At 46.7% G+C, this 23,650-nt stretch overlaps 3 protein-coding genes and 3 pseudogenes across 6 annotated transcripts; all 6 read left to right on the top strand.

Annotated features, from left to right (window-relative positions):
• Positions 1-275: 275 nt before the first annotated feature.
• CCL15 (C-C motif chemokine ligand 15) lies at positions 276-4,778 on the top strand. 4 transcript variants are annotated; one of them, XM_078063781.1, is made up of 4 exons: positions 276-480; positions 3,448-3,501; positions 3,977-4,085; positions 4,462-4,778. In XM_078063781.1, exons 1-4 carry the CDS (start codon positions 405-407, stop codon positions 4,583-4,585), a joined length of 363 nt encoding a protein of 120 aa, XP_077919907.1. In that variant the 5' UTR covers positions 276-404; the 3' UTR covers positions 4,586-4,778. The 4 variants fall into 4 exon arrangements, with proteins under 4 accessions (XP_077919907.1, XP_077919916.1, XP_077919906.1 ...); XM_078063790.1 differs by having other exon boundaries at positions 277-480; positions 3,448-3,495; XM_078063780.1 differs by having other exon boundaries at positions 277-480; positions 3,974-4,085.
• Positions 487-2,035, top strand: LOC118528682 (UPF0729 protein C18orf32 homolog pseudogene; annotated as a pseudogene).
• A 1,708-nt stretch (positions 4,779-6,486) lies between the features above and the next one.
• On the top strand, positions 6,487-9,286 carry LOC118537097 (small EDRK-rich factor 1-like; annotated as a pseudogene).
• An 800-nt stretch (positions 9,287-10,086) lies between these two features.
• LOC118537110 (neo-calmodulin pseudogene) lies at positions 10,087-11,406 on the top strand (annotated as a pseudogene).
• Positions 11,407-14,703: 3,297 nt separating this feature from the next.
• CCL14 (C-C motif chemokine ligand 14) lies at positions 14,704-17,406 on the top strand. The gene is made up of 3 exons (XM_036094470.2): positions 14,704-14,911; positions 16,625-16,739; positions 17,185-17,406. Exons 1-3 carry the CDS (start codon positions 14,713-14,715, stop codon positions 17,273-17,275), a joined length of 405 nt encoding a protein of 134 aa, XP_035950363.2. The 5' UTR covers positions 14,704-14,712; the 3' UTR covers positions 17,276-17,406.
• Positions 17,407-19,355: 1,949 nt separating this feature from the next.
• Positions 19,356-23,076, top strand: CCL16 (C-C motif chemokine ligand 16). Its single transcript, XM_036094471.2, has 3 exons — positions 19,356-19,510; positions 22,055-22,175; positions 22,584-23,076. Exons 1-3 carry the CDS (start codon positions 19,438-19,440, stop codon positions 22,714-22,716), a joined length of 327 nt encoding a protein of 108 aa, XP_035950364.1. The 5' UTR covers positions 19,356-19,437; the 3' UTR covers positions 22,717-23,076.
• Positions 23,077-23,650: the final 574 nt, after the last annotated feature.

The raw sequence follows: 23,650 nt of genomic DNA, 5'->3' as shown, positions 1-23,650 counted from the left end.
GATCAGGAGTCCGTGTGAGGAATCACATGACTGGTTTACAGGCTATTCCTGCACTTGAAGGTGCTTAGCTCCTGAGGAAAACACTCTGACCTAGAGGATGAAATTAACCTCCTGGAGGAAGGGTCCTTCATGAAATAGTCGCTCTCCGTGCCTGTATCCACTGGGCAGTTGGGAAAGCATGAAGTCTCCTTTACCATCTACTTCCTGTTGCATTCCCAGCCTTGTTCCCTTTTTCAGAAATAGCATGCTGTCTATTGTATAGCCAAAGAACAGCACTCTGAACCTCTGCCCTGTGACTTCCTGATCCTCCTCTCTTATAAATACAAGGGCAGAGCTGGGATCCCACAGAGTCAGAGAGCAGAAAGCCAGGAGTCCTCAGACCAGCTCTGCCTGCTACAGGGAAGATGAAGTTCCTCGTGGCTGCCCTCCCCTTCCTCATTCTTGCTACTGCCCTTGGATCCCGGGTCCAGGTCTTTCATGGTGAGTTCAGTGAACCTTCCCACTGGTGACAAGGTCCACGGTAACTCGCGAGCTGGGGAGGAAACGCAGAAGGACACCTTTGTCCTGCTGAGGTTGTTCCCTGTCTCAGACAGGGATGTGAATTCAGCACTTGTTTAAAAAGCAGCAGCAATAGGCTGTAGGCCTCTCTCTCTGCAGGCCTTGGTCCCTGGGGAAAATTGTATACAAATGACTGGTCCCCCTTGGGGAAATAACTCTCTCCCTTTTCATGACCAGAATTATTTGATGCCTTCTCTTAGCTGACATAGGACGGTTAACGTGCTAAATCAAAAGAACTATAGTAAGAATTCTACAATGTTAGTGTAAAACTATCATTTTGGAGAGGAAATGTAACAAGCCAGGAAAGTGCCTCACCCAAGTCCACCTAACCATTCTATTTATTTAACAAGTAAATATCTAGTACTTCTTACGTGCAGGCAGGCACTGTTCTGTCTTATGGACTTAATACATTAGATCCTCCTAACAACCTTGTGGGGTAGACTATCAGCAACTTGTATAGTTTTGCATATTATATTATTATTCTCATTTTACAAATGAGAAAACTTAGACAACTTGCTCAAGATCATATAGCTAGACGCTCGGACCCGTGGTTGCGGTTCAGGAACTCCAGCAGATGTGCATTCCCGATGGTGTGCATTCCTTGCATCGTCATTCCGATTCTGCTCTGGATCTACAAAAAATTCCTGGAGCCATACATGTATCCTCTGATTTCCCCCTTTGTTAGTCGTAGGTAGCCTAGAAAAGCTCTTCGAGAATCCCACAATAAAAACAAAGGCAAGGTAGATTGTAAGGACGCAGACATAAATGGATTACCAACAAAAGGACCAACGGAAATCTCTGATAAAAAGAAAGACTAAAGTGATTGTTCCAAAGGATCTCATTGTTTTAAAAATGGACCTGATAATATGAAGCACCTTGCTTATAATTGTCTCTGACCTTTTTCTCTGAGACCAGAATTTGGGATAGATAGCTTAGATACTTACCTGATACTAATCAGGAAATACATGGTATTTATATTTAAAATGTGTTTAGTTATATTTAATGATCTCATTCCTGAGTTCCTGTTTCATTAAAGTAGCTTCCACGTCTATTATCGTAGTTATGAATAAAAAGAAGGTTTGTGCCAATAGACACTGCTACTAAACGAGCGCTCTAAACTCCTTGGGCCTCTAGCTTTCGTTCAGGCTCTTTGAATTTGAGCTGAGTACAATGTTACCGTGAAACAGTGCGGTGAGACTGTACGGTGAAAGGAAAAGGGGTTTGGGGAGATGATGAGGACTTGAAACCTAAAAATGTGATTACTGTCTGATACAACGGAGCAGCCTACTTCTGAGAGTAGTAATTCCTGCTTAGTGCTCTGAGGAAAATAGAAAAGACAGGGAAATCGGGGAAACGCCTTTGAAAAATGGAATACCTTTTACAGAAATATCTAATGTATATTATAAAATTCTAATCCTTGTTGCATTTCTTCTGTTCTTACAAAGTATATTAAATATTCCGTTTCAGAAAAAAAAAAGATCATATAGCTATTAAGTGGTGGAATGAGGGTAGGAGCTGGTTAGGAAGCTGCAATGGAAAGGCAAGGCCACTTAAGATTTTATTTTGCAAGCCCCACACACATCAGAGCAAGCGTATCAAGTATAAACACATGCCTTCTTAAATAGAATTTATGTGTAACTCTATAAGAAATGATCTAAAAGTTCAGTTGCCTTTGCCTAATTAGCATAATGCAGGTCCGCAATCCCTTATCCAAAACTTTGGGGCTAGATGTGTTTTGGAAGGCAGAAGTATTCAGTTTTTAAAAAGGTAATGCAATATGATCCAGCAGTTCCTCTCTGGATATATACTCAGAAGAACGGAAAGCAGGTACATGAAGAGATATGTGCACACCCATGCTAATCATAGCATTATTCATAACAGCCAAAAGGTGAGAGCAACCCAAGCATCCATTAACAAATGAATAGAGTTCTTTTAAATGGGGCATATACATACGATATATTATTCAGCCTTAAAAAGGAAGGAAATTCTGACACGTGCTACAAAACGGATGAACACTGAAGACATTATGTTAGGTGAGGTAAACCAGTAACAAAAGGACAAATTCTTCATGGTTCCACTCCGATGAGGCACTTAAAGTAGTCGAATTCAGAAAGAAGAATGGTGGTGGCTTGGGGGTTGGGGGAAGGGAAAACGGGAGTTATTGCTTAACAGGTACAGAGTTTCAGTTTTGCAAGATGAAAACGTTCCGTGGATGGATTGTGGTGATGGTTGCACAACAGGTGAATGTGCTTCGTCCTACTGAACCGTACGCTTTTTAAACATGCTTACAATTGTGTTTATTATGTATATTTTACATTTTCAAGAAAATAAATGACATTTTTTAAAAGGTAACACATACTTGGACGTTACTTAACTCACTGGAAGAGTCTGAGAAGTATACTTCAATCAAACAGGGTAGTATTTCGGCAGCAACTACAAATAATCATACTACTGGGGTAAATAATGATTGTGAATAGCCTCACTTCACTTTGGGTGACCTTGTGCCACCAAATCAGTTATCGAAACATTCTTCGGTTTCCTGGGCCGTTGTGGATTCCAGAAATGTATGGAAAGTATTGTGGCATGTATCACATTATGTACCCATTCGACCGATTTATTCATATCGGATTTACAGTTTGCTTTTTGTATTTCAAAGTCAATCGGATGGTTTCACGTCTCAGACAGTTTCAAAATTCCCTGAAACATCCCAGGGCCCTGAGACGAGAAAAGGGGCCTGGAGGCAGACCTAGAACCCAGACTGGTGTCCAGTGGTCCAGCATCGTCACCTCCCTACCAGGGGATGGGGCTGAGGCATGAGACCGGTGGAGACAGCGAGACAAGGCTGCCACGGTGATTTCTCTCCCCTCCTTGTCTGTTTCTCCCAAACAGAACCCATGGAGGCGAAACTTCAGCATGAACCCTTAATACACATGGAAGGTAAAGGTATATGTTATATTATAGCATATGCTTAAAAGTAGCAGCTGCACAGATCTGTTCAGTGGCTTCAAAACACCTCATTTACAGGGCGGGGGTAGCCGACAGGTGGGGAGGGTCCCGAAGGTGGCGAATGTCCCCAGGAAGATCGGGATGGGCCGTTAGAGGTCACCTCTATTCCACCCAACCGTCTCTCGAGTTGGGCTCACCTGGGGGCAGAGGTGCTCACTGATGCCTCCTGCTGGCACGAGACGCTCCTTCTTCTATCAGAACTGGTCTTGGCCCTGTTGTGGCCTTGCCTGGGTGCCCTCAGACACAGAGCTCAGCCCCGAGGAGAGTGAAGCAAGTGCAGGCAGAGGAGAACATCCCTCTGGAATCCTGTGCCTTCTCACCCTTCCCCGGGACTTTGGAGGCAAGGGGGAAAGGATCTAGTCTTCCTTAAAAAGAGACCCAGTCCTTAAATGGCTCGTTCCCCTTGCAGCAGGCTTTCACCGTCCCTCTGACTGCTGCCCAGACTACAAACGAAAAATTCGATGTGCAAACATGAAAGATTTTTTTGAAACAAGCAGTGGGTGCTCCCGGCCAGGTGTCATGTAAGTGTCGTATCTGGGGAGGGGTGTCTAGGAAAAGTCCCACCTTCTGGATCCTGCCAGGTCCCGGGAGGCTTGCGTCCTCATTAGGATCCTGCAGGGCATCAGGTAAGAGATGTTCCCAGTGAAGAGGGACACCGGGGACAGATGGAGAGAGAAGAAAGGCTGCTTGGGGAAACACACATGAGTCACTTAGGCAGTCTCAGAGGCTAAGTGAGGCAGGGTCTCAGAGAGGAGGTGCCCTGACTCCCTGCAGCAAAGAAGGAAAAGAACAGGCTGGTCCAAGTGGGGGAATCCCAGGGCCGGGGAGGATGGGGCTCCCCATCCCCATTTTCTGAACACCCCTTAGTTTGTAATCTTTCTCCGCCTTGCTCCCCAGCTTCCTCACCAAGAAGGAGAGGCTTGTCTGTGCTGACCCCCTTGTTTTGGAAGTTCAGAATTGCATGAGGTCCCTGAGGAAGAACCTAACAATGCAGATGTTGCTTGAGAAGAAGGAATACTAGGGGCCACTCACCCCACCTCCAATTGGTTTGTCCCAACTCCCTCCTGGGATTTTCTTGGCCTGAATTATTTTTCAAAAAGCAACAACTACTGTTCTTTCTGTTCTGGTTATAAAAGCAATGCATTAATAAAGAGTATCCGATGTAACTTTCCTTGAATTTCAAGAGGAAAAAGAAACTATAGGAACTGCTGAAATTTGGATTCTGTGGGTTTTTTTCCAAATGATGTGTCATAATAGAATTTTTTAAAAGCTAAAAACATTCAAACTCATTCAAACATAGATTGAATATGTGTCAAAATGTACTTAACCCATTCAATGAGGGAAAACTGAGTCAAAGATCATCTGAGGAACAGAGATTTATACAGTTAGTTGGGGATGGCATTCTGAAATGTTAAGTCAGAGAAAAACATTAATATCCTATAGGAAAATAAAATTGTAACACTGGGGATGATATTTTCTTTTTCTTTCTTTTTTTTTTTTTCATTTTTAGAGGGTGGGTAGAGGCAGAGGGAGAGGGAGAGAATCTTAAGCAGACTTCACACCCAGTACAGAGCCCGACACGGCACTCAATCTGACGACCCTGAGATCATGACCCTGAGATCATGACCTGAGCCAAAATCAAGAGTCCGACACTTAACCAAGTGAGCCACCCACGTGCCCCTGGTAATTATCTTTTCTACTGGACAAAAGTCATTTACATCTGTGCTAGATAAAAATTTACAAGTTAACATAGTTTCACAAAGTCAGGGGCCCCATCAGTAGTAAGTAGACCACCACTGGAGAGGACATTCCCCTATAGGAACCCTGGGATAGGCTTTGTGGACAATCTTCCAAATGACATTGGAGGACCTGCCTGCAGTCATCCTTCTGCCTTATTTCTACATTTTGGATATTTTCTCTCAACAGACATAACTTCCCCTCTTTAAAGTTAAAGGACATTAAGAAAAACATTTAAAGTTGGACTGAACATGGGTGGTGAGATTGAGCCCTGCATTGGGGCTAAAGTTACACGACATTAAGAAAAACATTTAAAGGTGGACTGAACATGGGTGGTGAAATCGAGCCCTGCAAGCGGGGAGTCTGCTTGAGGTTCTCTCTCTCCCTCTGCCCCTCAACCCACTGAGTGCTCTCTCTCTCTCAAATAAAAAAATAAATCTTTTTAAAAAAATAAAGTTGGAGTGAATATCAATTTTACATTCAGGGAACCTGAGTGGCTCAGTTGGTTAAGCGTTTGCCTTCAGCTCAGGTCATGATCCCAGGGTCCTGGGATCGAGTCCCTGCTCGGTGGGGAGTCTGCTTCTCCCTCTCCCTCTGCCTCTCCCCCAGCTTGTGCTCACTCTCTCTCTCTCTCAAATAAACAAAGTCTTTAAAAAAAAAAACCTATCTTACTTTTTGGGTGATTTGCCATAAAGAGTTTTAGGGAAAAAACTGATTGATAACCAAATATCCATCATAATAATAAACACTATTAGAAGAAGACACTTGAGACAATGATTAAAGCTGGGAATTATTATAACTGTAAAGGGATTAAATACACATTCACACTTTGTCTCATCTTATTCTCTCCACGAAGAATAATCTTTGGAGGTTTGCCTACAGTGTAGAAAAGCTTCTTTCACTTCATCATTTGGGAGTAGGGGGTAGACAGAAGATGACTAGGGAATAAAAGGTAGGGCACAGATGTACACAGTTTAGCCAAGCATTCCAGGTAATTCTTATGAAGGTGGTCTTAGGAAGGACCTCACTTAGAGATACCATTTTAGGAGGTGTGGGTGAAAAATGTAGGCAGGCTAGCAGGTGGAACTGTGCCTTGGTAAATTTCATTCCTTCAGGGATTCCTCTCTTTTTTCCCAGCGGAAGTGGGAATCCCTAGTTCCCTGGTTGTGAATGCAGATTCCGAGGATGGGGGCACTGGCTCTGGTAGGTGAGAAGGAAGGAGGGGTGGGACTGGTCCGGCTTTCACTGAGGTTGTCGGAGAGCTTCATTTCTAGGGGGCGGAGGTGGTGGGACTTCTTTCTTTCCTTTGACCAGAAGTTGTCCTGGGTACTGCCCAGCTCCCTCTCCAGTCCATCATCCCTTGTGGAAGACTCCCACGCAGACAGACTTCTTACATAGAGAACTGTGCTTGTAGCTTTATCCTGGGGCAAACCCCACACCCGCCTGCCCTGAAGTGGGGACTGGCAAGTTCACATCTTCTTCTCCCAACACCACTGACTTTGATCTTTGTGTTACCTAGGATGCTGCTGAGAAAGTATTTTTTCAATGATCTCTCCTTCACCTATATGAGGAAACAGGTTTCGCAGCCTCCTTATTTTGCCATCAAGCTGACCCATGTCCTTTATACAGAGATTTCTCTTCTTACGGTCAGCTGATGTCATCTTTTCTGATTTCCTCTGCTACTACAAATTTATTTTTGTTTTCATATTTTTCCAGTCATTTCCACGGGATTTGGGGAGGTAAAAGAGGCAAATACAGATGCTCAGGCTTCTGGCTTATAATTTGACCCATTTATGATCTCTCCTGTTGCTCTCATCCACTTCACTGTATTCTGTTAAATTCAGCAGCTTCGAGTTAACACCAGCCCACTGAGAACTGAGTGATGGAAACAGCAACTTTTGGCTTCTCCATAGAGATTTTGTTTCAGAGCCTCGGTGAAAATCTCAAAAAGTTGTTGGATTGAAACCGTGCTAGACCCAAGGGGAAGGTGTGTGATTTCATTGGTTTCTCCGGCTGGCCAAGTTGTTAGCTCAATAGAATGAAATGGAGAGCACAGACCACTGGACCGCCGGGACAGCAGAGGACCAGGTGTCTCCTCAGCAAGGCTTTGGGTCATGACAATGGCAGCTGAACAGAAAGGGGGATGGACACTGAGACATTCCTTTCTGACCAAGCATCTGGTCACTCATAGAAGGTCTTTGAGGTCTTGGAGCGGACAATGGCTTGTTATGTCTAGGTCAATTACATAATACATTACTCTATTTTCACAGTTCCTCAAAAATCGCGTGTTCTTTTATGCTTCCTTGCTCTCTCTGGTGCCTCAGCCACAAATGGTCCTCCTCTCAACTCTTCCCAGCAAAACTCAACCCAGCCTGCAAGGTTCAACTTCAATGTCCCTGTAAAACCTTCCCCCGCTATCCCATCCAGAGCACCCACCCCCCTTTCTCTGGAATCCTGAAACAGGTGTTTATTGTCACTCAAACAACAACTGAGTGGCTACTTTATGTTATACATTGTGGTAGGCAGGATATAGAGAAGATTGAAAATAAGAATAAAATATGACCTCTGTGTACAAGAATCATATGTATAATTCATCTCTAAATCTCCAAGTTATTATGCAACACTGGATTAAAATAATGAGGTTGTTTATACGAGGGGCAACCAGCCTGGGCCATATACCTCCCCAGGCCCCATGCCGGCTACCCAAAGGCTGAAGCTGACCCTTTGAACAACGTAGGGTTTGGGGCATTGACCTCCACGCAGTCAAAAATCCAAGTATAACTCTCTAAAAACTTAACTACTGATAGCCGACTATTGCCAAAGCCTCACTGATAACATAAACATAAAACACACATATTTTGTAAAATCATCAGGCAGGGGTACCTGGGTGGCTCAGTCAGTTAAGCGTCTGCCTTCAGCTCAGGTCATGATCCCAGGGTCCTGGGATCGAGTCCCGCATCGGGCTCCCTGCTCAGTGGGGAGTCTGCTTCTCCCTCTGCCTGCCGCTCCCCCTGCTTGTACTCTCTCTCTCTTTCTCTGACAAACAAACAAAATCTTTAAAGAGAAGAAAAAAAAAATCATCAGGCATAGAAAATACATTACAGCATTTACTGTATTTATTTTTTAAAAATCCACATGTAGGTAGACCTGCACCAGTTCAAGCCCGTTTTGTTCAAGGGTCAGCTCTATATTGAAGCACACCAGTTAGGAAGCTGCACTATAGATCTGAAACTTTAGTATGCATAAGAATCACCTGGAGGGCACTCTTCCAGGCTCGGTCCCGGGTGGGCACGGCCCGTGAGTAAGGAAATTAGCGAGAACGTGCCCTCCAGAAAAACATGAAGAAATCCCAGGAAATTAGCAGGGGAAAAAGAAAAGAGGATAGCTTGACCACCTCTTGGAGAAAGCAGAGGGACTCTGAGATAATGCAACAAAAGCAGAATACAGCTAGAGAGAAGAAGTCTATGCATACAAGAGAAAAATGATGACTATTTGGAAAAACCTGGTCCTACTGCCAACTAGGTATATCATAAGCTCTATGGTCAAAATTTGGGGAATAAACAGTCATATGTTATAGCCTTATAAAACTATTTTAAACTTTACCTTTCAGCCTGACTTAGTGTAATGTTTCAGAACCATTCTTCAAAGAATAAAACACTGACCATGCATGTGAAAAAAAAAAAAAAAAAGAAAGAAAGAAACACCTGGAAGGCTTGTTAAAAACAGAGTGCTGGATCTTATCTCCAGAAATTCTAATTCAGTAGGACTAAGTGGAGCCCCCCAAAATCAGCATATCTAACAAGTTCCCAGGTAATGTTGATGCTACAGGGTAGAATGGAAATTTGAAGAACTCTCACTTTTGACTCTGTAATTTCAGCATTGTTTGCAGCTTTTATAAAAAGCACATGTTTCCATGTAACCGAAAAACAATTTCAAAGAATTGAAAAAATAAATCTTGATGGTCTTCTTAAGAACAAACAATAAAATGAGCCAGTTCTTGACTTGTGTTGATATTTGATTTTTTTTTTAAGATGAAGCTTATCAGAGTTGTTTAATTATAAAAGAAATATGCAATTGAGGAAAGTTTAAACATGGCTAAATAAGTCTGGCAACCAATTTTCAATTTTTAAAAGCAAAAATCTTGAGGGGCACTGACTGGCTCAGTGGCTCAGTGGGTAGAGTGAGCAACTCTTGATCTTGGGGTTGTGAGTTCAAGCCTCACATTGGGTATAGAGATTAGTTTAAAAATTTTTTTATCTTTTTAAAAAAATTTTTTTAAAGTAAAAATCTTGGGAGTTGTGCAAAATAGCTAGAAAAATAGTGTTTAAAAGTTCTTAAAAACGGGGGGGGGGCACCTGGGTGGCTCACTTGGCTAAACAGCCAACTCTTGATTTTCACTCAGGTCATGATCTCAGGATCCTGGGATCAAGCCTGCCTTGGGCTCTGTGCTTGGTAGGGAGTCTGCTTGAGATTCTCTCTCTCCTTCTCCTTCTGCCCCTCCCCACCATGCTCCCAAGCTTGCTCTCTTGCTCTCTCTCTTTCTCAAATGAATAAATCTTTAAAAAATAAAACAAAAACTTCAAAGAGCTGCAACAGAAATCACCAAGACATAAAACAGCAAATGGAAACATCCATGTTTTTACTCTTCTACTTTTAGAACCACAGTGAAGATTTTAAATATATAGCTCATTCCCTTTTCTCTTTTTTTCCCCCTTCATGTATTCATTCTCTTGGTGTGAACCAGGGGGCTCACCTGAGGACTCAGCTAGGACTGCGGCAGAGGGCATGACCCATATGGTCGGGCCAGTGTGACCTGTGATCCAGTCAGTATGGCCAGAAGATTTGGTATATACAGGGGACAATGCAAAGAGGTAAACATATTGAGGTTAATGGGAGCCAGATTTCTCACTGCTAAAGTAGAGAGGGAAACACATAGACAAGGAAGGTTAAAATAAACCCTGTGGTGTTGATTTGGAATTGAATGTATTGGTATAAACTTTTGGTTTTTCATATAGTGAGACTGATGACATAGAAATTGCTATAAATGTGTGAGATTGATATAATAGAAATAGATATAAATTTATATACACATTCACACATATATGCTTCGATATATTTCCTAGTTCTGTCCACTAAGAGCTCAGACCTAAGAGCTATGCCCTTCCCATAAGCAGTGAGCACCCTAAGCACCCAGATTTCTCAAAACCATCCTTTACTAATGGGAACCAGGACTCATTGGAGAAATGGTTGATTCCTAGAGCTGGGGCAAAGTATAAGATGAGCCTCGGATCATGTTTTTCTGCCAAAAAGCAAAAAAAAACAAGGATAAATCAGAAATCTTAAAATCCCCTAGAGAATGGGGCAGTAGTGCTGAGAGCCTCGCAGGCAGGGGGCCATTACTCACAGCGCTGAGCGCATGCTGTGCCTTAGCTGTGGCAGTGTGGGGGGCACCCCACCACCACAGCCCCTGCACTAGGGCAACCACCCTGGCTCCCTCTGCTCCCCCTCCCTTAGCTCGCAGCATGGCTGATTGCTGAGTTCAAGGAAGCTTTCTCCCTATTTGACAAACACAGTGATGGCACCATCACAACAAAGGAACTTGGAACTGTCGTGAGGTCACTGGGTCAGAACCCAACAGAAGTCCAACAGCAGGATCTGATCAACGAGGTGGATGCTGATGGTAACGGCACCATTGACTAACCAGAATTTTTGACTAGGATGGCTGGAAAAATGAAAGATACAGACAGTGAAGAAGAAATTTGCGAGGCATTCCCAGTCTTTGACAAGGATGGCCCTGGTTACATCAGTGTGGCAGAACTACTTCATGTCATGACAAACTTGGGAGAAAAACGAACAGATGAAGTCGATGAAATGGTCAGAGAACCAGATATTGATGGAGATGGACAAGTTGACTATGAAGAATTCATATAGATGATGATTGTAAAATGAAGACCTACTTTCAATTCCTTTTCCCCCTCCAGAAGAATCCAACTGAATTTTTTACTTACCTCTTGCAAAAAAAAAAAAAAAAAAAAGTTCATTTACTCATTCTGTTTCTCTACAGCAAAACTGAATGTCAAAGGTCCCTTAGGTGCACACACACAAAATCTGCATGTATCAGTTGGTGGTCCTGTCCTTTAAAGATCAAGCTCCCATCAGTTTTATAATATAAATACTTGTACTACCTTAATGATCAAGAAGCATTTCGTGGACTCCTTGCAGTTCCATTTGCTCTTGATTAATCCACTGTTTGGGCTGGCCAGTTTTTCTTGCATGCTGCTTGACAATTGAGCAGTATCAGGCATTTGTGTTAAAAATGATAAATGAAAAAAACAAATTGAAAGTGTATTCAAATGGGTTCTAGTTCAATTTGTTAGTATAAATCGTCATGGCTGGTTTACTGAAAACAAACATTTAAAATTGGTTTACCTCAGGATGCTGTGCAGAAAAGTGGATGAAGGATAAATAGTCTAAACATAGCCCCACTTAGCAGAACGGCCCTCTCATACTTCCGTGTGCCCTGACCCATGGTGATGATGACACTCATCCTAGTAGCAGGCTGCGTGTGCTGGGTTAGACTTGTCCTCATTGTACTAGAGCAAAGCGGGTGTGGCTGTCACCATTCACACAAAGTTTTAAAAAGGAAGGGACTATCTTTGGACTCCATTTTTAAAACCTTATGAACCATGACTTGGAGCCAGCAGAGTAGGCTGAGGCTGTGGGACACCATCAACATTGCTGTTCAAGAAATTACAATTTATGTCCATTCCTAGTTGTAAATGCTAGTCTTTTTTTCCAATAAAAAGACCATTAACTTTAAAAAAATATCTAGAGAGAGGAAAAACCAGGGGAAAAACACAAATATAAGTCCCCCCTCGCAAAAAAAATTCTCCTACTCTCAAGGTAGAATTCTATACCCAGCAAAAATATCCATCAAGTATGAGGGATGAGTAAGGACATCTTCAGACAAGCAGGAACTCAGAAAATGTATGTCCCACACACTCCTTCTGTATTCTTTGATTTTTTTTTAAATCAATGTGTATGTGCTGCTTTGGAAAACATTTTTAATATTTTTTAAATAGGTACTACATACTTACCAGTGGGCAACAGAATATTTAAGGTCTCCATGTTGCTACCAAATTCCATTCATCCCACTGTATTGCAATTTTCATTTACTTTTTTGAGTCCCTCTTGAAGCTATGAGTCCTCTGAGGTCAGGGTCATCTTCATTCCCACCCTCCAAGCATAGCCCAGTACCTGGCATTTGATATTGTGGCAAAGAAGTGATGTAGTCAATAAACCCATTCCATTCTCCTAGGCACACAGATGATCTATATTTTCCATATTTTCGTCACTAAATTGGAGCCAGGTGACTTCATTCTGGCCATGGAGTGTTAAGTGAAAGTCATCTATATCATTTCCGGGACTGGTACATGAAAATCTCCCAGCTCTCTTCTGCCTCTCCCATTTGTAGCAAACTTGGAGGCCTTGTGTTGAAACTGGGGGAATCACAGATAGAAGAAGGCTTAGTCCCTGAACAGGTGCATGAACAGCCTTCCCCAACACACACACCCTCATCCTACTGCTCACACACATTGGACTGTGACGAGAGCAAGAAATAAGCCTTCATTTAATTAATCCCCTGAGATTTAGGGGTTGTTTATTATAGCAATTAGCATATACAGATTAACATAGATAGGAACTTAATAATTTCTTAGAAAATAAAGGGATTTCCTGTAAGGCTCCTAACAACAACTTGGCAGGGAGGCTAAATCTCCAGGAAAACAAAGTAAACACTGTTTCCTTCCAACTCATATTCACCCCAAAAACAACTTATTTCCTTAGATGGTTCCTAATGGCAATTGTTATTTGATCTGAAGAGTTTAAATAGTATTGTTATTGATGATAACAAACACAGAATATGTCTAATAAATGGCTGTCTTGGCACCCCAGCATGTTTCCTGTGAGATGTACGTACTTCGACCTGCTCAATTTATTTATTCATGCTTCTTCTAAAACATGCATTTATAAATCACCTGCTCCCTGCCAGGCTCTGTGTGAATGGGCAAAGATAAAGAACAGAAGCTCCCTGCCCTGATGAGTCCAGTCAAGGAAAGAAGATGTGAACAGCTTTCCAACCACAGCAGCAAGCAAAATGGGCCAAGGGCCCCCAAGAAGAGCATGGTAAAGGCCACTAGACTAAGGCAAGTCTGTTCTGCATCCCAGTCATCCTGTAAATATGAGCAAGCCCCTGGCCCTTCCTGAGTCCCAATTCCTCCTCCATAAATGGCCAGTTTAGACTAATCTAAAGATGGCAATACATAGCCTGTGAACTGTACCCTAACAGGAACCACATGTTAGTTACAGCACTCCCTCTGAGGTGTGTGGACATGGCCTCAGAATGGTGTGCAACACAGAACTCTGGTCCACCCTGAATCAGTGAAGCGTACTAGCCATCCCTGAACAGGGCATTTTCTAGGTACCCATCAAGCTTCTCTGTAACACAAGTCAGAAACCAAGAGAGGGCCCCAAAGGGATCCACCTGAGCTCAGAAAGGGCTCAGACTAAAGGCTTTGCAGAAAAGCCACACTAGCCAGGACACTTACAGAGACAGCTTAGTCAGGGCAAGGGGCGGGGGGGGGGGGGGGGGTTGGCTGGTGTCCCATGTTTCCCCAGGGCATAGCAGTTAAGAACACAGACTTGGAAACTAGACTGCCCAGGTTTGAACACTGATTCCACTTATCAACTGTCAAAGCTTGGGTGAGTTTTTTATACTCTCTCTGCCTCAGTTTCCTCAACTGCTGATTTAAAGATTAAATGGGCTAATATTCCTAAAACATTTGGGACAGTGCCTAGTGCATATAACCATTATGTAATGTTTGTTAAATAAATTATCTACTGAGCATCGTGGCACTTCTTCACCCCAGGGTACGGTGAGAGGGTGGTGATAAGCCTGGGAGCTGGAGGTTCTGCCTAAGTGTTTAAGTGAGGAGTTCCTAGCCCAGATTAGTAAGACCGGACTTGCGGGGCTCCAGCCCTCATCCTGGTACCCCAAATCCCCTCTGATCTCCAGACAAACAGATCCTGAACCTCCACACATGGCCTTGTTCCAGGCCCAGGACTGGAACTGGGCACAGGCCATGTCCCAGCCTTGAGGTCTTGCACTAAGTGTGCAACAGTACCCCCAGGCCCTGTGCTGTGGCCTACACCAAAGGGGGGCTTATATCCAAGGAGTTAAATTTATTCCCATTAGGGATGGAAGGCAATTTCCTCCCTGAAATCTTGGCTCTCCAGGCTTCCCTTACTCTGCCCTCAACAAACGTTCAGGATCTGAAAGTGCTGAGGCATCGTTACTCCCTACTTCCCTTTGTCATCTTAGTTCCCTCACTTTAAAAAAAACATTTTGCCTTGATGATCATTTCTCAACACGTCCTCAGCCCAGGAGCCTCCGAAGTCCCTACCAGGGCAGCTCTCCCCCTGCAGCAGCCCCCCACCAGGAGGATAAAGTTCTCCCCCACCAGGAGGATGAAAGTCTCCACGGCAGCCATCCCCCTCTTCGTCATCCTCCTCATCACCTGCGCCCTGGGGTACAAGGCTAAATTCTCCCCACGTGAGTGCAACACCTTGTATTCCTTCCAACCTGGCCCCTGTGGGGAAAGAATCAGGAGTAAGGTTGCTGGGGATATAAGGAGGAGGGGCTCTCGAAGGAGGTCTGGGGTCTTCTGAAACTGGTTTCGTCCTCGCCCTCCAGGACCAGTCCCCCTGCCCACCAAGGCCATGGAGTGAGGCCTGCCTCTCCACTCCCTCAGTTCATCTCTCTCTGCCATTAAGTAAGAGTGGCCCACCCCATCTGGGGGACATTATCCCCAGGGAGATAGAGGAGCAGTTTGGGGGGACCCTCAAAGCCATTTGTCTGCTTGCCTCCTGAGATTGGGGCCACCTGCTTCCAGAGTCAGCCCCACCCCGCGAGGGCAGCCTTGCTTAGGTATGTGCTGAGGGGAACCACGACAGTACAGGTCCCATCTCGCCACCCTTTCCCAGCTTATTCCTTAGGATGAGCTGCCTTCACACACATCCAAAACTATGCCTCACCCTTCAGTTTTACCTCGTCTCCTTTTCAGAAACTGGGAGGCAAACAGAGGAGGTTATTGAAATAAAGCCGGTCTAATGTTAATGAGAATCTGGGCAAGGACCAGAGGACCCCTTATCCCATTCTTTGGGGAGGGAGGATGCTAACTGGGTAAAAGACCAGGCCTTTCCCTTCCCACCCACGCATGCAGCCGCCCTGGTGACCTCGGAGGCCACTGCCCGGACACTCCCAGTCCTATCCAGGTTGGTCACATAATGTGCACACCCCCATCCCTCCACTCCATGACCATGGTGCCTTCTTGTTTCTCCAGGGCCCTTGGTCAGAAATGCCCTTCCTGCTACCTCCATAAGTCAAGCTTGACTGAACGTGTGATTTCCACTGTCCCCCTCCCATACCTCCTATGAGAGCCATGGAATTGCAGAATCAGAAAATAACTGGACAGTTCACCTAATCCAGTGATGTTTAACATTTTTTAGACAGTGGAACCCTTCTTCAAGCAAAATCTTACTCAGAAACCTAATATGTAAAACAGCAAAAAGGGCCAAAAGGGATACTATCCCCAAAACTCTACTCCTAATGCATCAGTATCTCTGAAAGAGACCCCGAAGCCCCAAGACCCCCAGGAAGCTCAGTGTAAAAACCGCCAATCCACTCCAACAACCTCATTGACAGATGAGGAAACTAACAGGGAAATAAAGTTGCCACGGGCACAAAGCCAGGAAAGGCGAGGGGAGGTTGGGATCTGGGTGTCCTGACTCCCTGTCCTTGGACCTTGGTGTCAGCTTCCTTCCCTCTTTGCAGGACAGGGGTTCCATGGGGACACAGGCAGAATGGGCGGATTGGGAGGGGCTGGGTCTGAGCGCCCAGCTGGCATGTGTCCCTGTCCCTCATGGAGATTTCTTCCAAATATCCCTCTTATGTGGAACATCTGTGCGAGCCTGCCCCACAGGGCTGGTGTGTACTCACTAAGAAGACTTGGGTTTTGCTAATCTTCAATCCAGAGTTGAAGGTCATCAGCCAGTCTTTCTAGGGGAGGTTGAAGAACAGGAAGGAAGGTGATTGCTGATGCAGGAGGAGGGAAAGAGGAGAGAATCTGCACAATCCTATGTCCGAATTCAGCGGGGCCACCTCCTCCTTCCTTCCCTCTTCCACGCTCTGGAGTGCAGAAGCAGCCAGCAGGTCTGGCCTCTAACAAAGAGCCCAGGCTCAGCTTCCCCCCTCCTCTCTCCTCAGGAGGACCTTACCACCCAGCCGAGTGCTGCGTCGGCTACATTGCCCAGGCAATCCCACGTCACCGGATCACAGGTTATTATGAGACCAGCAGCCAGTGCGCCAGGCCTGGCATTGTGTAAGTGGCACCCACACACCCCACTGGGGGGCAGGGAGCCTGCAAGGCCGGGGGTGGGGGAGGGAGGACCCGGAATGGGGACTCCCCAGAGCACCTCCCAGGTGCAGCAACAGGCAGTAGAGGGGCAACCTGGGGGCTTTCTGGCCTGGCTGAGCCTGCAGGGAGCAGGAGGAAGAGGACCCCATGGATGGGGAGGCATCAGGGAAGGAGATGCGGAGAGGGGCACTTCCAAGGGCAGGGGGAGCACGGAGACTAGATGGGTCCAGGGGGACCCTGAGGGGCTGGAGAGCATGTCTCAGAGAGGAGACTGGCCTTGAGCTGCCTCTAGCAGAGGAAGGAGAAACAGCCTAGGCGGGTGAGGAGTTTGCTCAGGAGGGCTGACCGGCTTTCACTTCCCAGCTGCTGGACGCCTCAGTTGGTAACCCTTCTCCCTTTTGCTCCACAGCTTCATCACCAAAAAGGACCATTCCATATGTGCCAACCCCAGTGATGCCTGGGTCCAGGACTACATCAAGGACCTGGGGAGAAATGAGTGACCCAGAGTAGTGGAGAAGGGCACAGCTGGCCATCTTAAAGAGAAGAGGCCACGGCCCCCCTCTCAGCCCCAACTCTCAGCCCCAGCCGCCTCTCAGGAGCTGCTTGCCTTGAATTAAAGACCTTGAATTCATGCCCGCCCTGACCTCACTCATTTCTACTGAATCTACTCATTGGAGCCCAGCCCGTGTGGCACCCTTGGCATCAGTCTTTGTTCTGCAGAGGTGTGGTCGGCCCTGGGTGCAAAACAACAGGTCAGGGCCTGTGATGGGGGTACACAGTCTTCATCATGATGGTAACAGATACCATTGTCTTAGCGCTTTCTACCTTCCAAGCAGTCTGCTAAGTAGCCTGTGTGTATTATCTTATATAAACTACACAAGTGTAAAGCTAAGAGTTATCACCTGGTTTTGCGGGTAAATCTTCATAAAGCCTTCTTCATAGCAGCCAAACTTCAAAATCCTTTGTTCTGAGCTGCTCCCAAGGCCCTTGTTCCCAGCCATCTGGGACAAGAATGATTTGGGGACATATTTTATCCAACCCTTCCCCTCCACTTACATACATCAGGTTGTACTCTATTGTTAGAGCCATTTTTGTGCCCTCCACAAGGCCTAACAGAAAGCCTGGCCTATAGCAGGTGCTCAGGAAATGGATGGATGGATGGATGGATGGAATGAGGCAGGAATCAGGAGGAGGTTATGCTCCATGAATAACACCCAGCTGCCCCCAAAGGCTCTCAGACCCATCTTCAGGGTTCGAGGGGGAGCTCTGCATACTCAGAGGAAGAGCATGCCCAGTGTAGGCGCTGTGGCCATCCTTCCCTGGCCAGCGGCCTTCCAAGACCAGGGCCAAGAGGAGGCTTGTATGCTAAAGGCACAGCCAGGCTTCTCCAGGCCGCCCTGCCTCCATACATAGCAGCCAAGGGGTACCCCACAGACATACCCTCCCTACCTTCATAAAAAGGACAGCTTCCCCACCACTAACTGCCTTGAACCCAGCAGGACTAAATACATTATACAACTTTTCCCTATTTATGAGCAGTCATGCCAAACAGCAAGCCCCATAAGGGTCTCAATCCGCCCCTGCCTCCCTCTACTCTTCATTTACTGAAACACTCCCCCCTCTGCCTCTAGAGCTCACAGTCCATCCACAGCAAAACCCCCTGTATCTTCCATCTCTTCTCTGAACTCTGCCTTCAACCCCAGGAATGGGGTCCTGAGGCAGTCTGAAGAGAGAAGATGCTGAGGGACAGGTTAGCCCTGGTCAAGGCCGGGGACCCGGAACCTGGAACTGTGGGACACAGAAGCGGGTTGTCAGGTGCGTGTGCGGTTGGAGCGCCCTCTGCTGGCCATAATTGGCCACAGCGGCAGGTTGGAGGAACCCATACGGCGGGGACGCAAGAGGGATGGCCAACTAGACCTAAAACTGGTTCAGAGTCCAAGGTCCAAAGATATTTAAAAAAAAAAAAAAAAAAATCAACAAACAAGCCAAACACCTCAGCAATAAATGAGGACCCAAGATCAGCACATTGTTTTTCTCTATGTATTAGTAACATAATCTGTGACAGGAAAAATTCTGAGCTCAGTCATGTGTCAAACGGGGGATGGGGGACATCGTTTTCAGAGGCCTAAACCCTACCCCTTGCCCCAGTCTGTGCACTCTCTAATCCTGCCTTATGTTCACCTTCCCAGTGATGGCTCACCCGGGGGAACTGGGGTGGCTCCACCTTCCCTCCACCTCCCCCCAAATAGAGATGGCTGGCCCCTAAGGTGGTGAAATCACACGGATCCGTTTTCAGAACTGCCTGCCTCCTTCCTCTGTGACCTGGGAGAATTTCTTTAACCTCGCCAAGCCTCGGTGGCCTTCATTTATAAAACAGAGTCATAATCTCCGCTTCACTCCTGCAAGGATTAAGTAAAACAGGGCATACAAGGTGGCCGACACCCAGCGCGCACGAACCACTCACTCCCTTTCTCCACTCCTCTCCTCCTGAACTTAAATCTTATTAATTCACCTGCGCCAGGCCCCGCCCCCCTGTCAGCAAACACTGAGGGAGGCCCCTCCTCCCTCCGCCACCCGGTCCGAAGTGGTCAGAGTCCAGAGGGCCGTGAAGTCAGAGTGGACGACCAGCTTTCCCCTGAAGCTGAAGGGCCCCCCTGAGAGGATGAAGGTCTCCGGGGCTGCCCTCTTTCTCCTCATCCTTATCCTCACCACTCCTGCTTTGCACGGCCGGTCAAGTGAGTCCACCTGTCCCTGTAGGGCAGGAATGAGAAGGGGGGACAAGGTAGCTGGCAGTGACGTGATGCCAAGAGCCCTCTCAGGTCTGTCATCAGGCACACCTGCTGTCCGCAAACTCTCCCCTTTGCAAGTAGAGCTGGGCTGGGGTCCCGACCCCTTCTGGGGTCATCAGGCAGTTTCAGGAAGCTGGGTCAAGGTCACGTCAGGGGTCCCGAGGTTGGAGAACAGGAATGATCATTTAGGGGGAGCCAAGGAAGTAACAGAAGAGATGATAATAAACATGAGCAATGAAAGGAGAGCAAGACAGGTGCTGCAGATGCTCTGGGAGAGCAGGACGAAAAGCGTTGGGGAGGCGGCTAAGCCCAGGACTGGGGACTCTAAACCTAGACACCCCTTCCTTGCAGTGTCTGGCACAGATTGCTGGGACTATCATGGCAGCCGAAAGAAGGCCCAATGGGATGCCCAGGTGTGCATATGAGAATTTCATGGTCTCTATCCCCATTCCCCAGCTCAGGTCTGGGGAATGGGGATAACGTCCATAGAAAAAATCCACATAGAAAAAGGAAAAGTCCATAGAAAAGAGGAAAGGGGTTGAAAGGTTTTGGAGCCACAGGATGCTCGGGACCTATGGAGAACAAGGTTGGTTTAACCCACTTTCTACCCCTGACTCAACCACCATTTATGAAAGACACCACATACCCACCCCAGGGTGTGGTGCCCCAGCCCTTCTTTTCTCTCTAAAGCTACCCCGGGCATCTGGTCTGGCCGGACTCTGCCTGTATAAACTCTCAGGGGAGCAAGGGCCACCCACACCCCATGTAATCTGCCCGTACACTCTCAAAATGCCCCTGAACTTTGTAAACTTTGCTTGGAGTACCGGGGTCATGGCCATCACTATGAGCAGAGCTGCATCTGGTGGGTGGCAGGAGGCAACAATGCCCTTAGGGAAGGTCAAACAGAGCGCTGCAGTGGGTTCAGTCTTCCAAAAAGAGAAAATGGCCCACGCAAAGCATGGATCGGCCAAATGGTACTCTCGAGATATTCCAGTCTTGGCCACCAGCTGGAAGCAAGGGATCAGGCTGCAAGGGGATTTGCACTCTGCAGTTTTGGGGGCTGGGGGAGGTCTCTGCCTGCCCTCCTATGTGATATCCCCAACTGATGAGCAGTCAGGGGAGCTCAAGGGAAACAACCAACTGAGGCCAGCATCCTGTCAGCATCGAAGAGAGGCGGGAAAGTGGCATTTCCGGGCAAGAAGAAGGGTCATTTCTACCATCTGCTCTTAATGATAACAAGCGCTGACTGAGCCTTTCTATGTGCCAGGCTCAGAATTAAGGGCTTAACCACCATTTTCTCCACCAACCCTCACCCTGATCCTAGGACATAAGCATTTTTTACCCTCATTTCATAGATGAGGAGACCTAGAGAGATTTTTAAAATTTGCTCATGATTCAAATCATTTAGTCAAGATTCCTATTCAAGATGTCTGACCTAAAGCCTAAATTAAAACACTTTCTTCCCACCCTAACTTCTCTGGCTCATTGCTCATCTCACCCTCCTCCCTGACCCCAGCCCCTCTAATGCCTCTAGGATAGAGTCCACACTCCCCTCCAAGGAAGGTGTGCTGGGCCTCCCCCCTCTCTCTCTCTCTCCAATTTCAACTCTTTTTTTTACATTTTTTTTAATTTTCTTCTTTTTTTAAGATTATTATTTATTTGAGAGAGCATACGAGTGCGGTGGTGGGGAGAAGGGGCAGAGGGAGAGGAGAAGCAGACTCCCCACTGAGCAGGGAGCCTGACTCAGGGCTCGATCCCAGGAACCCCAGATCATGACCTGAGCTGAAGGCAGATGCTTAACCTGAGCCACCCAGGGGCCCCAATCTCATCTCCTTACATCTTTCTTCTCGCATTGCATTACAGCCATCTGCAGCTGCTCAATGCTCCCCCAACACAGACAGCTTCCCCCACCTTTAAGCCTTCATACCTTCCTTTCTCCCAGGCCCTACAACCCCTTTGTCTCAATCCTGCTCAGCCTTCAAGAATCAAGCCATGCACTTGCGTGCACATGCATGCTATGGGACTTCCCCAGCCACCCAAAGCTGTTTCCAGAGCACCTTGTGCCAAATTCTATTCTATCCCAGAGCACATGCCACTGTAGTATTTTTCACTCTCCCTTTTCACCCTGACTAGACTGGGAGATACTCGAGAGTGGTGACTGTGTCTTCCTCGTGTTTTTTGCCCCCTTAGAGCTTGGCATGTAATAGGAACCCAATACGTGTTTGCCAAACCAAGCCCTGGGTCACCAGCAAATGTGAATAACTGAGGCATTTGCACTTGATGAAACTCAGTGCAGAGGCTGGAGGTTCTACGTGTGTGTCCTCACCCACTTTTTCCACTTTCTCTGTTACCTGTCAAGCTGTCATCAGCCCCTGCTAACAGATGGCTTTGCCATGAGAGGTGTGGAATGCAAGGGATGGGGGATGAAGGTAGGCAACCATGGGCTCCCTCTACACCTACTTGGCTCAGCTTTCAATGTGATTCCCTCAGAAAGTCCTGAGTCGTTGAACAGTTCTCACACCTGCTGCCTGAAGCACCATGAGAAAGTAATGCCAAAGAAACTGGTGGTGGGATACAGAAAGGCCCTCAACTGTCACCTGCCGGCAATCATGTAAGCATTCCCTGCAGATACTTCTGTGGAGGCGGAAGGGGAACCCGGGGCGGGAACGAGATGCACAGAACCAGGAAGTCTCCATGCGAGAAGGAGGGGAGTCATGATTAAGGACTCGGGCTTTGACTCTCACAGGGAAGGCCTGGGTTGAATTCTTGATTTTGCCACTTAGAGCTGTGTGGCCCAATAAATGGCAGCCATCTTGGCTGAGCGGGGAACAGGCTGAAGCCGGGATGACGAGGTCTAGAACCCAGACAGGGAGGCCTTCTGAGGGAACTCAGGTGGGGGAGGCCCAGGGAGGCAATGAAGAGTATGAGGCAAGCCGCAGGTGAGCTAGAAATGGGGGAGCATGGACTGGACCCCCCACCCCACTCCGTGACCGCTGACCATCTAACTCTGCCTCCACAGCTTTGTCACCAAAAAGAATCGAGAGGTCTGCACCAACCCCCAAAACAAATGGGTCCAAGAGTACATCAAGGATCCCAATATACCTTTGCTGCCTCCCAGGAACTTGGCCCAGGTCAAAAGCGTTAGGCCTTAGGAAGGCCACAACATCACAGCTCTCCATGACCATCAGGCCTCGGTGGGAGTCCAGGTTTGGGAAAGAAAGGTGCAGCCCTGTGAAATGCAGGGGAGGGGGGGCGTGTGGTCTGAATGACAGTTGCAATCAGAGATGCTAATTAAAAGTATTTCAGGGGCGCCTGGGTGGCTCAGTCGTTAGGCGTCTGCCTTCGGCTCAGGTCATGATCCCAGGGTCCTGGGATCGAGCCCCGCATCGGGCTCCCTGCTCAGCGGGAAGCCTGCTTCTCCCTCTCCCATTCCCCCTGCTTGTGTTCCTGCTCTCGTTGTGTCTCTGTCAAATAAATAAATAAAATCTTAAAAAATAAAAATAAAAATAAAAGTATTTCAAACGTTCTCAATCTCTGGAGGAAATGCCAAAATTAAGGGGGACAGGGATACATGCATTCTTAATACACAGAAATACATATTTCACATCCTTCTTCTCGCTCTTTCAGTGCCTCACCTCACACCCACACACCAGCCGTCCCAGATAATTATGCTCGGCTTCCAACCAGCCAGAACATCTCTGGCCTCTGACTCATTAAAAGCCCCACAGAATTCTTGATTTTCCTGTCCATCTTTATCCCTTGACTAGATCTCTTCTTCTTCTTTTCTTTTAAAACATAGCTTTTTTTTTTTTTTTTTTAGCAGGCCAGAGTGGGAAAATAATGATAACTATTAATAATGTTAATAGTTTTTGTCCTTGTCACAGAGGTTTGCTAGATCCTCTAATATGCAGCTGTGTGGCCTTCCCCAGGCGGGGCCAGAACAGAGAGAAGCAGGGATCTCAGCTCCCACGCTGAGCCACTCGCACGTGTCACACAGCGTCTTGTCTCCAGGGCTTACCCAGGTTGCAGCACTGTCAGGGCTTCATTCCTTCTTAAGGCCGAATAATGTTTCATCGTGTGTATGTA

This window comes from Halichoerus grypus, chromosome 2 (genome assembly GCF_964656455.1).
Source record: "Halichoerus grypus chromosome 2, mHalGry1.hap1.1, whole genome shotgun sequence".
In the NCBI taxonomy this organism is placed as follows: domain Eukaryota; kingdom Metazoa; phylum Chordata; class Mammalia; order Carnivora; family Phocidae; genus Halichoerus; species Halichoerus grypus.
This window is presented reverse-complemented; position numbering and strand designations above follow the sequence as displayed.